At 32.1% G+C, this 15,800-nt stretch overlaps 2 protein-coding genes across 2 annotated transcripts in view; both read left to right on the top strand.

Annotated features, from left to right (window-relative positions):
- The first annotated feature begins 77 nt into the window (after window positions 1–77).
- LOC130612522 (kynurenine--oxoglutarate transaminase 3-like) lies at window positions 78–14,699 on the top strand. Its single transcript, XM_057433842.1, has 15 exons — window positions 78–270; window positions 5,739–5,815; window positions 5,904–5,955; window positions 6,658–6,765; window positions 6,870–6,947; window positions 7,532–7,603; window positions 8,223–8,309; window positions 9,399–9,515; window positions 10,006–10,126; window positions 11,393–11,469; window positions 11,823–11,912; window positions 12,438–12,624; window positions 12,869–12,942; window positions 13,794–13,880; window positions 14,067–14,699. The coding sequence occupies exons 1-15, from the start codon at window positions 178–180 to the stop codon at window positions 14,118–14,120; spliced, it is 1,374 nt and encodes a 457-aa protein (XP_057289825.1). The 5' UTR covers window positions 78–177; the 3' UTR covers window positions 14,121–14,699.
- The window catches only part of LOC130612521 (suppressor of SWI4 1 homolog), a 29,992-nt gene continuing 24,692 nt past the window's right edge, over window positions 10,501–15,800 (top strand). Inside the window, exon 1 of the mRNA XM_057433841.1 lies at window positions 10,501–10,513. The gene's annotated coding sequence lies outside the window, so the exon portion shown is untranslated. The remainder of the gene's footprint in view (window positions 10,514–15,800) is intronic.

Genomic DNA, 15,800 nt, shown 5'->3' with positions numbered 1-15,800 from the left:
GAAAATCGATGTGCATGACATGTCTCTTGTATTGAATAACTTTTAGTATCAGGCAATAAAAACTGATTGATATCAACTGATTGATATCATTGTCATTTGAACTTCAGTTTATATACAATTTGTTTCGACATCAACAACAGCACATCAAATCAACATTTTTGAACAAATGGCAAACTGATGTCAATTTCTATCCGACGTCTCTTCGACAAAAGCAATAAAGGAGCGATTCGCTATTCATTCGCTCTGGTTGGTTACACTTACAAAAGAAACGTATGTGTTTATTTACCTTCATAATTCATGTGTTTGTTTTTCCTTTTTGATGTTTTGATTTTTTTATTGCTATAATGTTTGAATAAAATCAATCGAGTTTGATTTTAATAATAGGTAATGATCTGATTTCAAATGCCTTTTGCTTGTGTGACAATAGATTCTATTATCTGCTAGCGTTGTTGTGGCTTCGATTATATGAATTTAAATAAAATTATAACGATATTATAACAAATAATGATAATGCCCGTGGAGAAATCCACTTCAGCAAAAGGACAATGAAAAAATAGGTTGTTTTAGATTTTTTCCTGACGTCAGCAGTGCAGATCCAAAACAAATTGTCGAAATTCAGTTTATTCGTTGCCTGTAATGTGTAGAGGTTAAAACGCTGATGAAAATAATGTATAGACCCGCCAAAGCACAATTTTTTTTTAAGAAACTTATGAACTTGTTGCCTTCATGTTTGATCTTGAAAGGCTGATCAAGAAAATGTACAGGATTATGTAGCTTTGACAAACGCTTGCAGAGATATTGAGATTTAAAGGTTTTTTAATGATGTCATCAACCCATCCATTTCGAAACGGGTTCGTGGACCCAGGTTTAGGAAACTTACCCAAATTGGTCCAAGGTGGTCCCTAGTTACCCACGCGGTGGAAAGTGACTGACGTCACCACCTTGTTTTCGAGTTATTTGGCCTCAAAATGTTAGTGCATTGTAATGGCTTCAGTAATCTTAATTGACTTTCCTTTGACGTTAGTACTATTTTGACATTAAAGTTTGGTAAATTACGGAATAAATTTATAAGTGATGTTTTATAGACTTCATGAAAGAATATTGTGAAGAATATAATTCACTTTGCAAAAGTCACACACAGACACACAGATGCTTCGTATTATTATATAAGACTAGTCGATAAGGCCGTGGAAAATTCCACTTACGCAAAAGAACAATGGAGAAATAGGTTGTTTTACCAGTGCAGTTACAAAAAAAACAGTAGCCAAATTTAGTTTATACATTGTTTGCAATGTGTAGAGGTTGCAACGCTGACCAAAATAATGTATAGGATTATATGTTTTTGACTAATGCATAAGGAGATATAAGGTTTTAAAAATTTTGTTGACGTCGGCAAAGACCTGCGAAAGCACACAAATATATTTAGAAATTTGTATACCTATTACTTTCATATACATCTTGGGACGCTGATCAAAAAAATGTATAGGATTATGTACTTTCGACAAACGGTTGCAGAGATATTGGGGTTTAAAGGTTTTTTGATGACGGATTTTGGGTCCCAGGTTCAAAAAATTGCACAAAATGACCAACGTGGTCCCTGGTTACCCACGCGGTGAAAAATGATTGACGTCACCACCTCGTTTCCAAGTTATTTGGCCTCAAAGATTTAAATGCATTGTAATGGCTTCACTAATCGTAATATACTTTCCTTTGACGTCAATTTATTTTAACAAAAGTTTGGTAAATTACAGAACAAAGTTTTGGGTGATGTTTTATAGACTTTATCAAAGAAAATTGTGAAGAATATAATCCATTTTGCAAAAGTGACAGACAGGCACACGGAAGCTCTGTATTATTATACGAGACTAGATGTTTTTCGTGAAAGAATCCACTGATTTCTCATTTAATTCATGTAACAGTTATACCTTCATCAAAAGCAAACAATACAGCATTGCTAATCTTACAATCTGCATTTTTATAATAATGACCAAAAAAATTAAAGGTGTCCAACAACTGCAGTATATATGTGACATTTGAAATCTAAATCTACTGAAATTGCTTTCTCTGACCCTCTGACAATGCAAAAATTATTTGAAAAAAAAGTTTACCAAAGCATTTCAAAATACATCTCACCCGTAACATTTAAATCACTCAAAATGTCACATACAACAAAAGCTGATCAATGTCAAAACACAAATCTCTCTCGATGTATATGTTAAATCAGTTTATTACAAACTCTGCCAAAAGTTGACACAAAATGTGAAAAATGAACAATAAATTGTGACTCTGGCAGAAATTTTTATTTAGGTGTAACAAAATGGATTGCAAGGATAAATTATAATGCAACAAAACGTTTTTTTAAAATATTGCATACGGTCATACCTCACTAAACTTTAGACACAATGTAAAAAAAAACGGTTTTTAAACCCGAAATTAATAAAAATCAATCCTTTCAGCAACTTGCATGCTGTCTTACCACCAATAAATCTCTGTCACAAATGTGTACATAAAATAGACATAAAAAATAACAGCTCGTATCGTGTGAAACTAATTGGCAAATTAGTGAAATTAGAAATGCAAAAAAATAGGTTTGAGTCATAATGAGTCTCGTTTAAACAACAACAATCAATCTAACAATTCACTTTATGTCAATTTTTGCACCAAATTTGCAACACAAAATACAAATTGTAAATAATACTAAATTATCTTATTTTGGTCCATTGCATCTCACGGTGTAAAATCAATGCAAGGTGTAAAATCTAATTATTATTCTTTTTATGGTCCTTCCTCAGAAAATTAACATGAAATGTCAACACAAGTTTTAGTTATAACATTTAAAACAACAAAAATCAGTTCTACCAGCATATGTCATGCCATTGTCTTCCACAAAATGTTCACCTTAAAGTTTCACAAGGCACAGCCTGTAAATTAAAAACAACTAAGATCAGGTATTTTGGTCTATTTAATACCATCCTGTCCCAAAGAGTTATAAAAAATGTGACAATTGAGGGGTAAAACAGAAATTTGCAAAATTCCTTTTTTATATGCATATTGTATATGCCTTCTGCAACAATAAGTTAATGCAAAATGTCAAAAAGAAGAAAAAAATAGCTTACAAAGAGTATAAAACCGAAATCAACAAAGTAGCTCTTTTAGTGTATTGAATATGGCCATACGCACAAAAGTTTACACTAAGTGTAAAAAAAACAGTTGCGTTTAGTAATTCTAAATGAAACAAACGTCAGTTCTTTTAGCATGCTGATTTATGTCATTGCCCACAAACTCTTGCATGAAAATGTCAAAACCATAAATTGGAAGAAATTAAATTTACATTTTAAAAATAAGTAATTTCTGTACTTTATTTATTACCCTGGCCTTTAGAATATATTCTGAAAGAGATTTGTGAGGTTATAAAGGGAAGTAAGAAACCTGTTAAAAAGTTATTTGTAGTTGTCGTCTTTTTATCAGAGGTTGTTTGTTTAAGCCTTTCTATTTAAATGTAGGCTTTCTTATTAGCACTTCGTGTTTACGTTATCTGTTACATATTGGAGTTAATAATTGCAGTAACTAATTGAGTGTGTCTTTCGTCACACATTAAAGTCATAATTCTAGTTAGTTTTGTTGTAAAACGATTCCGTAGTGACAGGAAATAAGTACTTCACGTGTTTGTTTTCATAATGCTCAAATGTGCACAAATTAAAGAGGTATCCATTCTAGTTGAAATTGATTCAACAAGGACCCGATACTGCATCGAGCGCGGGTTAAAAGGTAAATATGTGAAGGGAAAACTGCAAGGTTCGGTCTAAATAAACACAAATTCTAGACTTTTTCAAGTCAACTTACAATGATTGTTCTGGGTGCTTATTTTAACTTCTTGTCCTTTTATTAAATTATTGTATAAAGTGAATCACTTAAATTTTAAATTTTCGCCCACATCTAATTTTCTCGCAGATCCGCTGCGCGAAATATTGGTTCCATGAAAATACGAATTTTTCGCGCATTTGGGTGCCTGAAAATTTGATGTGTGCAAAATATTTCTTTTTAAACAGTGCGCGAAAATTAGATTGTGCGAAATTAAAAAAGAAAATACTCTTGAAAAAACTTGTACTCTTTTAAAGTAATAACATGTCTTGAAATAGTTTTTTCAAACCAGTTTAAAAACTGTAGTCATCGTTTCTTTAGAAGTTTCAACCTTCTTTAAGTAAAGAAATTATAGTACAAATGTAAAGTCTGGTTAGTGTAAATCCAAGATTGAGGAAGCTTTTCAGTGGCCATCATCAGTCGTACAAACCAATCCATTTTTGTATAATAAAAGTTAATATTTTGTAAACATTTAAAGGGGCTACCAAACAGCTGTTGGTTTTTGACTTTGGTGACTTACACGAAAGTGGAACTGGTGGCGGTGGGAATTTTTATTATTACTGAGGACAGAAACAATTTAAATCACAAATTAGGCATTTAAATATAACTGAAAATGACAGAAGAGTTCCCCACATATTTGGATATCAATGATTGATTTGTTTTGTTCGATATAAGTACTTATCTTGCTTTAACTCAAACTTTCTAATAAATTAAACTTAAAAATCTTTTGAACTAGCTGGCTCAATATCTTTCGAAATTTTGCTTATAAAAACATTAAAGTTTATTATACATAAAGCCAGTCTAAGCAACAACAATGACTTTAGAAACTTTTTAGAGGTATTAATTACATTACGTAAAATAGCATTTTTTGACAAATACAGCTCCTCGTCTTGTCTCTGTTTCTTCGTCAAAACAAACTTTCGATTTACTTATATTTAATATTTTTTACAGACCGTAGCTTATTTTACTGCCAAAAAAAAATACTAAAGAAATTTTTTTCTTTTTTTAAAAAAATAAAAAAGTAGCAATTTTATCATAAAAAATTAATTATTCATAAACATTGTTGTCTGCACGCCTATATGATTCTACAGTGTGTATAATTTCTTGCACCTTGACCTTTTCAGTGGTCTGTTTATTACACGCTATTTTTCAAAAATTGCAGGGATTAAGCTTATTGAATCGTTTCGTAGCCCTAGAGAGATTTAACTTCTCTTTTGCGCGAAAATTAAATGCGCAAAAAAAGACGGCAATGCATTTGGACTGACGTCAATTCATTAAATAGAAATAGTGACGGTTGGAAATAACTGACGTCATCTTCTGCGTGGGTAAGAAGGTGCCACATGGGACCAAAATAGGGTCAATTTCCTAGTGCTGGGTTAAACTACCTGTTTTGGAACAAACAGGTTGATGACGTCATGAAACAAAAATTTAAACATTTCTAACTATTCGTCAAAAATACATGATCGTACACATTTTTTTTATCGTGTTTCAAGCTCTAGCTGAACTGCTGATCAAAACCGCGCGCTCCTATACATTATTTTAACCAGCGTCTCAAGCTCCACACAATTCAGATAACGCAAAAAAATTGTAAAATAAATCTTTGCGCATCGACGGATCATTGCTGACGTCATCAAAATTCAAATGACGGATCTTTGTTACTTTTTTTTGTGTTTTTACATCCGAAATACTGAAAGTGTGATATCATAACTATTGAAATTTTAAATCGCTCCTATTTTTGTAACGTCTCATCATACTCTTTCATCCAACCAAAGAAGCAACAACAAAATTTTGACCTCTACATTGCCTTTAAGCTCATTTGATGTGATGAATATAGCCCATGATTTTTGTTTAATGTAAAAATTATTATTTATTCGCAGGTATCCAATATGTCGTCTTCAAAGGAAACACCATTGGAATTATCTAATCTTGTTAAAGGTATTCCGGAAAACATATGGTACGGCTAGTTTCTTAAAACGCTTTTGCTGACAATATCAATAGAATTATACCAATGTAGAAGGCGTGGTTTTTTTCTATTTATTTAGGGTGAGATCAGTGAACTTGGTAAGACAGTACAACCCAATAAATCTTGGACAGGTAAGCAAGTTACATACCTTTCCATTTATAAGTAACATAACTAAAAAATATTCTTAACTTCTACTTAAATTTTTATTTAATAAAATTCCTAAATAATTTTACTTTTAAGTTCTATTCTTGTGTTTACTTTATTCAAATAATTTTCTTTAAGGAAGAGATTTTGTGTTTGTCAGAAACGTGAGAGTAAGTTTAATATGTGTGGTGTTTCAAGTAAAATTGCTTTTGTACCAAAAAGCGCGTACATGTAAAGACAGGACATCAGCAAAAAAAAAAAGAAAATTCTGTAAAAAGTTTTTCTGGTAACGTAACTAACAAGTCAACAAGTCGGTAGTTTTACCAGCTACTGTAAGTTGATTGATTTTCGCGATTAAGATTAATTTTTGAAAAATTCAAGAATTTTATTTGCATTCGCGAAAATTTGTCTGTGCCAAAATTTTCGAACAGTCAATTCATGCAAATTAATCTTCGCTAAACTTTTTGCCAAAGGATTTTTTCTTTTTTCTTGATAAATTGTTGTTGTGGTTGGTGAAATAATAGTCAGTAGTTAATTAGAGATTAACTTGTTTCATTAGTAGGCCTGAAATAAATTGAAATTGCGAAAAAGTGCAAAAAGCCTGAAAATTAATCTTCACGAAATTCATTTTTGGACCTGTCCTCTATTATTGCTTTTTTTATCAATTAATTTTAAATTTTTCGTTTAAGGGATTTCCCGATTTTCCCGAGGTAGTTTCTGATAAGTTGAAAGCAGCCTTGATTGAAACCCAAGCCCCTGGTGCTACTGTTAATTTTAACCAATACTGTCGTGGTCAGGTAATATAAATTGTCCTGGCTACCATTCAGTTGCATTATTTAGCATGCAGTCAAACATTTCTTATTTTTCAATGTTTTTTACTTTTATGTATTTCCTATCTTAGGGCCATCCAGACTTAGTTGGCGCTTTAGCTGATCTCTACAGTCCATTATATAAAAGGGATATTGATCCTATGAAAGAGGTATGTTCCTTAATCACTCCAAATTATTACCTTCATAACTTAAGTAGGGGGGGGGGGGGGGGGGGAGGGGGGGAAACGACGCAAAAAATTTATAAATTTTACAATCCATTTCAGATTTTTAACACCACTTTCCAATGTTAAAATAAAAGAAATTGACACGTGTATTTTTCAATAAGTCTTTGAAAACATAAGGAGAGGAAATAATTTGATTTACTGACAAAGAAGTCAAATTAGTTAAAGGTATAGTGTTCAAAGATGGTTGGGTAAAACAATTTGAATTAAAAAGTTGAGCTTAACAAAATTAAGCCCAGCTTTTGCTGACCCCTAATCAAATTTCAGATTAAAAAAACACCTATTTTAATTTATTAACACCCTTCCCAAATTATAGATTATAAGAAAAGTACAGGCAAGCTCTTCTTAATAAGTCCCCTAAATCTCTTCCCCCCCCTCTCCTACAATTAGATTACGAAAAATGACTGTTGCAGTTATTGCCATTATCCACCTTTATACCTACATTCACAAATTATTAAGTAGCTGTATGATTTTAATGTTGTTTGTGTTTGTCGCTATATTCATTTGATTAGATTCTAGTAACAGTTGGAGGTTACGAGTCGTTACATTGCGCCATCAATTCTGTCACCAATCCTGGAGATGAGGTATAGGTTTTATCTTTTGCTACTTGTACAGTTTAAATTTCATTAAAATGACTACGAAACGGTTCAAGTAGGCTTTCTTTCATTAATATTACTCACGCAAATTATAAAGAATCCTGAGTAATGAACAGGTTACTTTAAAGGCCAAGTTGCAAGAAATAGCCAGTTTACAAGTTTATGCATATAGCAAAGTCAGCCGTTCGCGAAAATAATTATCGCAAAAAAGCTCTAAAATAGCCATATTCGCGAAAGCCTAATATTGTCCGTATAAGGATAGGAATGGGAAAATTATGCACTGACATGGATGTAAAAAAATTATAATAACGATGTTGACATTATTCAACATTATGTTTAGTGTTCTGATGTCTTTACATTTAACTTCAGCTATATTTCACTTTCTACCTGTATTTGCATTATTGGTCATTTTTCTTCCTCTTTATTTGTGAAAATGAATTCCCGCCACTTATTTCTAAACACTGCAAAAAAATTTTCTAGTGACAAAAATATATTACCTTTAGAATTATTAACATTCTGCAGGACTAAGCAAAATGTGATCTAGTAAAAAATTTGTACCTTTTTGTACCTTGAAGTTCTGAATGTTTTTCTTTTGCATTTGTTTTAGGTGATTCTGATAGAACCCTTCTTCGACAGTTACGGCGAAACTGTTCGAGCTTGTGGTGCAAAAGCGCGTTACATACCATTAACATTGGTAAGTTAGAATTTTGGTTTTCTTCTCAAATCTCCTCAAAAAAAATTTGACATTTGGTTATTTTCTATATATGCTAGTTTTGATATTATTTATTTTGAATTACCACAATTTGTGGTTGCTGTGGTCTGCAAACATTATTTTTTTTTTGTTGTGTTTATATTTGAAGCAAAGTTTCTTAGTTATCTTTTGTAAGAAAATAATAAGATGCCAGTCTGTGTGTTCCTTCATTTTTACAAGTGCAAGTTTTTCACCTCAAATATTCTCAATTTTGTTAACAAAAGCTCCTCAAAAAATCACAAAAATCTCCTCAAAAGTTCTCAAATCTGTTTTAAAAAAAAGTGGGAACCCTCTTTTTGAAATATGAATATTTTATTTTTCTTCATTTCCCAATCCTGCCAAAAATTCTTCTTAATCTAATTAATTGGAGGTGAGGAGGATGGGTTTTCTAAATGTTTTATATGAGGGGAGGTGTTAATAAATTAACACAGGATTGTAATTTTCTAAAATCTTTCCTTCCAACAATTAGGTTACCAAGCGTTAGTTTTTAGGTTGCCACCAGTCCTAAAAACCCTAAAACAGCATAATTATTTGTTATACTCCTAAACTTTCCCAAAATATCCAAAAATTAGATATACCCTTTTATATCTTAAAATAATTTTTCTATCTTACCATCTCTCGTCTATCTGGACCTAAATCCCTAGTTTTGCATATTTGCTCAGATTGTTAGCGATGAAGATCTCAGTATGCTGATGTCAGCAGCGGGGATCTCTCCATAAAGCAATAGAAAGTCATGTAATCTAAGGCAAGCGTTAGAATGTAGGCTGCGTGGTGGAAACAAACACGGGACAAAACAGTGACAATAAAATCAATTACAAAAGTTTTGTCACTAGTTTTCTTACATTTAATCGCAACTTTCATCTAAATTTATCTATGTATCTTTAATATTTGACAAAAATGCCAAAAAGTTGTCCTAAAAATGTTCAAAAATGTGATATATGACTTTGGGTGTCAACCCTGTTTTTCTTGCCCTACATGTACAAGTGTTACGTGCAGCGCAGGCTGTTGTAAATTATTATTCCCTTTATTTAGAAAGCTGGTGGAAAAACGTCTGCAGATTTTACATTTGATCGAGACGCCTTAGCTGGCTTGTTTAATGAGAAAACAAAAGCTATCGTAGTGAATACACCTCACAATCCCACTGGAAAGGTAAGACAAAGAAGTTTCTGTATTTCTTAATGTCGTCAATGTTGACAACTAACTTACCTAAGCCTACTGCCTAGTATAATCACACTTATTCGTAGGGAGGAGTGTATTGAGTTTGCCTTTTTTTGCCGGTGTGTAGAAAAATGCAAATTTTCGTTTACCGTACATTTAATGCCAACTATTTGATGAATAGCCGTGAACTTGTGCTACACGCTTTTACATATAAAAATCTGCTTGTTTAGAACTACAGAGGAACAAGAATAATGCCAACATGCCAAATTATGAAATAGCATGTGTCATTCGCGAAAATAAATTTTGGCGAAATTAATTGAAACCTTCCATTCGCTAAATTAAAGTCTCGCGAAATCTAAAAGTTAAGTTTTGATTCACGAAATTGTAAAATTAACTTCTCGCGAAAATATATTTCGCTAGGGTGATCTCATCCAAATGCATTAAAACCTCTCATTTCTCATTTATTTGTAAATCTCTGCAGGTCTTCACTCGAGATGAGGTTGAGTTTATTGCAGACTTATGCAAGAAACACAACTGTCTGTATATAAGTGATGAAGTTTACGAATGGTTGGTTTATGATGATCGCGAGCATGTACGCGCTGGTATGTCGTTAACTTTTATTGATGTGTTTTCCCCACCCTAGAACGTTTCTAATAAATTACCCACCACATTCGAATAAACTCCTATGGGAATTAGGGAGGGAGAATGTGTATTCTAAAGAAAGATTCTATGTCAACGCTTACATGTTTTTATGCAAGTAACTACTCTACGATACTAATATAAAAAACTTTTAAGTACTTTAAAAAAGGGTCGCCTTTTGGATCTAGTTTTGTTTTGTATGTTTTTTGCAATATATTGAACAACTTCAAGCAGTTATTATTGCTTGTGGTATTGCATATATATGCATGTACATTTGAATAATTAGAAATACATTTTTTTTTTAATAGAAATACAATTGAGCTTTACTTCTTAACTTGAGCCTGAGTTTATAGGTACTTTTAACTGCTAACTCGCAAAATTCTTAGAAAATTTTAAAAGTGAATTGACAGATTAAAAGGGATCTTTCTACGAAGAGTTTTAAGAGTATAAAACAGGTTTCTGAAAATCTCCTTTAAAGTTAGGAGACATCCAGGCTAAATATATTTATTTCTTTATTATTTATTATTGAATTTTTATACAGGATTAAAAATAATTACACTTCAGTAAGCTAACTACTGCAATAAATGTGTGTCCTGTTTTATTTACAATAATAAAAAATATTCGAAGTAAAGAAATGAAAGGTATCTAAAAGAAAATGAATTTATTTATTTACAGATACTAAAAAGTATGTTTCTTATAAATTATATATAATTGTATGTAATTGTGTATAATTTTATATAATTTTGTCGTACTATATCATGCGGCTTTTAAATGCATGTAGTAGTTTGTGGGTTGTATGTATGGATTTACCTTATTATAGGAAATTAACGCAGTTTCGAATTTACCGCTTATAAATCGGTTTGTGAAAGCTATTATTAAAATGGTACCATAAAAACGTAAACAACTCGAAACAGATTTTCATAACACAAAAGAAAGCATAAAAGTAGCTCACTAAATGAACATTTTTTTTTGTTTCAACTCACTAAACAATGATTCAAATAAAATCAAACAGTCAGGTGAAACACGGATTCTGACCGGTATTGATGTTGTACCTGTGAAATAAAAAGCCTGAGGTCAACCTCAGGCTTTTTATTTCACAGTACAACATCAAAACTGGTTAGTATCCGTTTAATAGGGACCCCTGTCAAACTAACTTCGAACAAAAGTCGAACAAAAGTCAAACAAAGGTTTTTAAGTGAAAGAATGCTTATTGTTCTTTTTATTTTTAGCAACATTGCCTGGGATGTGGGAACGAACAATAACGGTTTGCAGTGCTGGTAAAACATTCAATGTAACAGGCTGGAAGGTGGGTATATATTAATCACCTAAAATTTCGACAGGGAAATTCCAGTACGAAGGCTGAATTTAGCTGTAGGAATTTTTGGTTTAAACAGTCGCAGAAAAATTATGAAATATCGCAAAATCCACTTTTTTTAAACGCCTGTCTGATGATAACTATTACTTAATAATCCACAAAAACCTTTTCACAAAATCTACTAATTTTCGTCAGTCCTAACAATGAAAATATTTAGTGTGGGTTTTTCAAACTGTGAAATTTTCTCCCAACAAGCTGTTCGTATTTGTTTGTGTTTGACATATTTTACTTTTAGTTATTGTAATATTTTGTAGATGAGATGTACTATGTATTTACTTTCTTAGACTGGATGGGCAATAGGACCTAAATATTTGATTTCAGCAGCCATGGGAGTTCATCAAGGAATAATTTATACTTGTCCAACGCCTTTACAGGTATATTCACTGCCGTTTTACTATCTTTCGTTTTTGCCTTGAATAATATAAATATTATTATGTCGTGAACAAGCGAGGCTACTATTTGATAGCTACAGCTGTTATCGGGCATTGATCGAAGACGACAATTAGAGGACCTAAATTAACCAATCAGATCACAGCATTTTTTTACTGACCTGGTTAGCAACAACAGATTGTTTAAAAATTTTCCTCTTTTTTCTAAAAGTCTGTTTCCGTTACGTTTGTCTCAAACAACTTTATAATTTTTCCGAAATACTCTCTTACCGAAGTGCGGGTAACCACATTTTTTGAGGTTGATAGAAATACTATTTGTATGGGTATTTCTGTCTGTACTATCTCTGGTTTCTTTCACCTTTCTGACATATTATGTTTTTTGAATGCCACAGTATACTACATAGCGTGTTTTTAGATTAAAACACTGGCTTTATTTTATGACCTTTTTAATAGCCAACGAAGCATGTTACTTATTTCATGTATGTTAAACAAAAGCGTTGTGTATCTTAGGTTGCTTTAGCGACTGTTTTAAAAGATGAGAAGAAATTGCTAGGAACCGAACATTCCTACTGGAAATGGCTTCGTGACAATCTTACTTTAAAAAGAGATCGAATGTACAAAATGGCGTTAGAAGCTGGTTTGCATCCAATTATGCCCGAAGGAGGATATTTCATGGTCGCTGATGCTTCGAAAGCAGGTATCTCTATTATTCTGTCTGTGTGTCTGTCTCTCACGCAAAATGGTACCGCAAGTAGCGAGGTGCACGCAATGCCGTATAAAAAGGACGGGTGAACCCCTGGATGTTACCGCAGCCTACCGACTAGTGAAATGTAAAAAAGTAATACGTTTTATAAAAATTACATCTGCTCGCAAAAAATGGAAAATGCTTTGTCGCAAAAAATAACTGCTTGAGCTATAGAACAGTACTATTGCTATTTTAGGCATCAACCCACCAACACCAGAAGAGAACATGCAATTTGATCAAAGATTTGTTGAATGGATGGTAAAAGAAAAGGTTAGTGAAAAAACGCGATGTAAATATTTTATATAAACTGTTTATTTTATTTTTCACTCTTGCTGTTAGAATGTTATGCAGTTGGAACATCTTTAAAAGGACTACAAAACGGATTGTTGATATTTGACTTTATTGACTTACACGGAAGTCGACCTACCTGCAGTGAATAAATTTATGAGCACTAGTGAGGACAAAAACAACGTCTACCATCATCCTAAATCTCACATTGGACATCCAAATATAATATCTGTAAATGGCAAAAAAGTTTTGTCTATGCATTTTTGAAGTCCATAATTTGTTCGACATAACTCTAGAATATAAGCACTTGCGGAGCCATTAAATCAAGCTTTCTGATGAAGTAATGTCAAACTTCTATCTTTTGCAAAGAAACAAACAAGAATATTGCACATAAAGCCAGTCGAAGCAATAACAACGAAATTGAAATCTTTTTAGAGGTATTCTTGAAGCTTCTTGAAGTTCTATCACAGCATTTTTTAACAAATATAATTTCTCGTTCTCGTTTCCTCTTCAAAACAAACTTTCGATTTACTTATATCCTATATATAAATAGCAAATTCATCATCAAAAAATTATTTATTCATAAAAAGTTGTCTATGCAATTTTGAAGTGCATATAATTTCTTGCACTTAACCTTCGAATGTATTTTTTATTACACACCTTATTCAGAATGTGCGAGGGTGGAGAGTAACGTCAATGACGGAGAGCTTACCTGAACCGTTTTGTAACCCTCTTTAATTTTAAAATAGTACTTCTTGTTTTATTTTTAAAACTTTCCTAAAATCATTTTTCTGGTTACACAGCTGATAATCATCACATAATTTTTTTTACAGGGTATTGCTGCTATACCTGTCAGCGCATTTTTTTCGCCAGATAGCAAAAAGCTCAATGATCGTTTTATACGCTTCTGCTTTATAAAGGTAAAGTTGTTGTTTTTCACCAACAACGGCAGCAATGAAAGCTTTTATTACACTTTCAGTTTCAATAACCAACTTAAAATTCCTTTTTTATGATTTCTTTTAGGTAAATGTTATTCTCATCATATTCAGGCAGACATCTGTTCATGGTATACTTCGCTAATAGTGATTAATCTATTTCTTCTTTAGGGAGACGATACGTTAGACGCTGCCGAAGAAAAATTTAAGGCCTTGAAAAACTGAACAAAGGATTTGAATTTAAACTTTTTATCTTTTACTACTTGAAAATAGAATTGTTAGCAAAGAAAATTTTCGGCGGAATATTTTTGAACAAAAGGCAAGCTCTTGAAGTGGAGTCTGTCTAAACCAGATCTTTTTTAGATATTTATGACATGTACGCGATAAAAATGACAGATACATTGATTGAAGTGGACTGTTATCTTAAACATTAAAAATGTCGAAAATCTTTTATATTTTGATGAAAAACCATGGTATGTCTACAATATTTCTACGATGTGAAAATTCGCGCTCATAACAGAAGCTGTTTACGTTTACGAAAATGTTTCTATAAGTTTTTCAATTACCTTTTTTTATCTCTTTAATTTGTTTCTATTTTGAACGGATCATATTTTCTTTGTCTATAACATTGCTAAAACCTACATAAAGTTAAGTTATACTCGAAGAAAGAATTTTTCACGTAATTGTATATGTAAAAACGACAGTTTTTGCGGCGTTTTGGATGATCATCCACCTATTATCAAGGAAAAAAATAATCATTAAATCATAAAATTATAATGCATCCAATAAATATAATGGCACTGATTTACCTATTTTTTCATCTCGAGTTGATAAGTGTTGTTCCCAGAGGCCAAGATATTAAAATCTTTGATTGCATCATTATAATTAAACTGTTCTAGGTGCTCCCTTATCACCGAAGGCTCAGGTTTATTCAACTCACCTGTTAGTACTGAAATCCCTGTGTGCTTAGTAACAAGTGTCTTGAGGAGCTTGTTTGTTTGTCCGTAATAGATGACATTGCAGCCACCACACCTATATTAATAAACAAGTCTAGATGTTAGATCCGCAGGATTTTTATAGTTAAAACGCAGCAGATTTAAGATACACGTCTGAATTTTAATCTGTGTTTTGTTAGACCTATCAATAAGCGCAGCGCTGGTGATGGATATAAAGCTCTGGGGAGGAGGATGGAGAGAGACAAAAGTTATCTCTTATCAAAATTGTACCCAACAGAAATCCCCGCAATATTTTTTATCTATTTCGGCAGCCAATAACGTTTGTGGTGTTTCATTTTCTAAATCAATGATGACAATTTGAGAATTATTATCAGTGTTTTCTTAAAGCCAAATGCCATGGGTACTTTTCACTAAGAAAATGTGGAATTAATGCTTGAAAGGCTTTATGCATTTTAAAAAATTTTCTCAAATAAATGACAATAAGAGTGTTTCTGCACATACTAACTACCACAAGAGCTATAGCTCCTTCTCTTAGGGTAAGTAGTCTTAAGGTAGTTGGCGCATATATTTTGCGACAATGGATAAGATAGGACCAACAAAAAATTGCTAAAATAAACTTAATTCTAGCTGCGCAAAAAGATCAAGGAAGAAGGTAATATTCTTTAAACAACTTTTTTGACTCAAATTGAGATTTGAGGTATTCCACCATACCATATCATAATAATTTCACTTGAAATTCCTCTATAATTTTAACTGAAATTATTGAGACTAAGACTTTTTGGCCAACACAGCGGAAGAGAGAATTTAGCGAAAAAAGAATTTTACAACATTTACTCCCTCAATTTATACCGTTTCTAAGACAAATAAGGGCTAATGTTGATATTTACACATCTCTTTTTTAAATGAATGAACTATCATATAAATGCTAGGTAAATCTGAAGAAAAAAAT

The sequence above is a fragment of the Hydractinia symbiolongicarpus genome, chromosome 10, assembly GCF_029227915.1.
Source record: "Hydractinia symbiolongicarpus strain clone_291-10 chromosome 10, HSymV2.1, whole genome shotgun sequence".
In the NCBI taxonomy this organism is placed as follows: domain Eukaryota; kingdom Metazoa; phylum Cnidaria; class Hydrozoa; order Anthoathecata; family Hydractiniidae; genus Hydractinia; species Hydractinia symbiolongicarpus.
This window is presented reverse-complemented; position numbering and strand designations above follow the sequence as displayed.

Excerpts from the sequence above, each read along its gene's own strand:
- LOC130612522 (XM_057433842.1), top strand. The coding sequence starts at position 178 with ATGTCAATTTCTATCCGACGTCTCTTCGACAAAAGCAATAAAGGAGCG. Across the intron at positions 5,816-5,903 it reads GGTATTCCGGAAAACATATG|GGTGAGATCAGTGAACTTGG; the intron begins GTACGGCTAGTT and ends CTATTTATTTAG. Across the intron at positions 9,516-10,005 it reads CTCACAATCCCACTGGAAAG|GTCTTCACTCGAGATGAGGT; the intron begins GTAAGACAAAGA and ends AAATCTCTGCAG.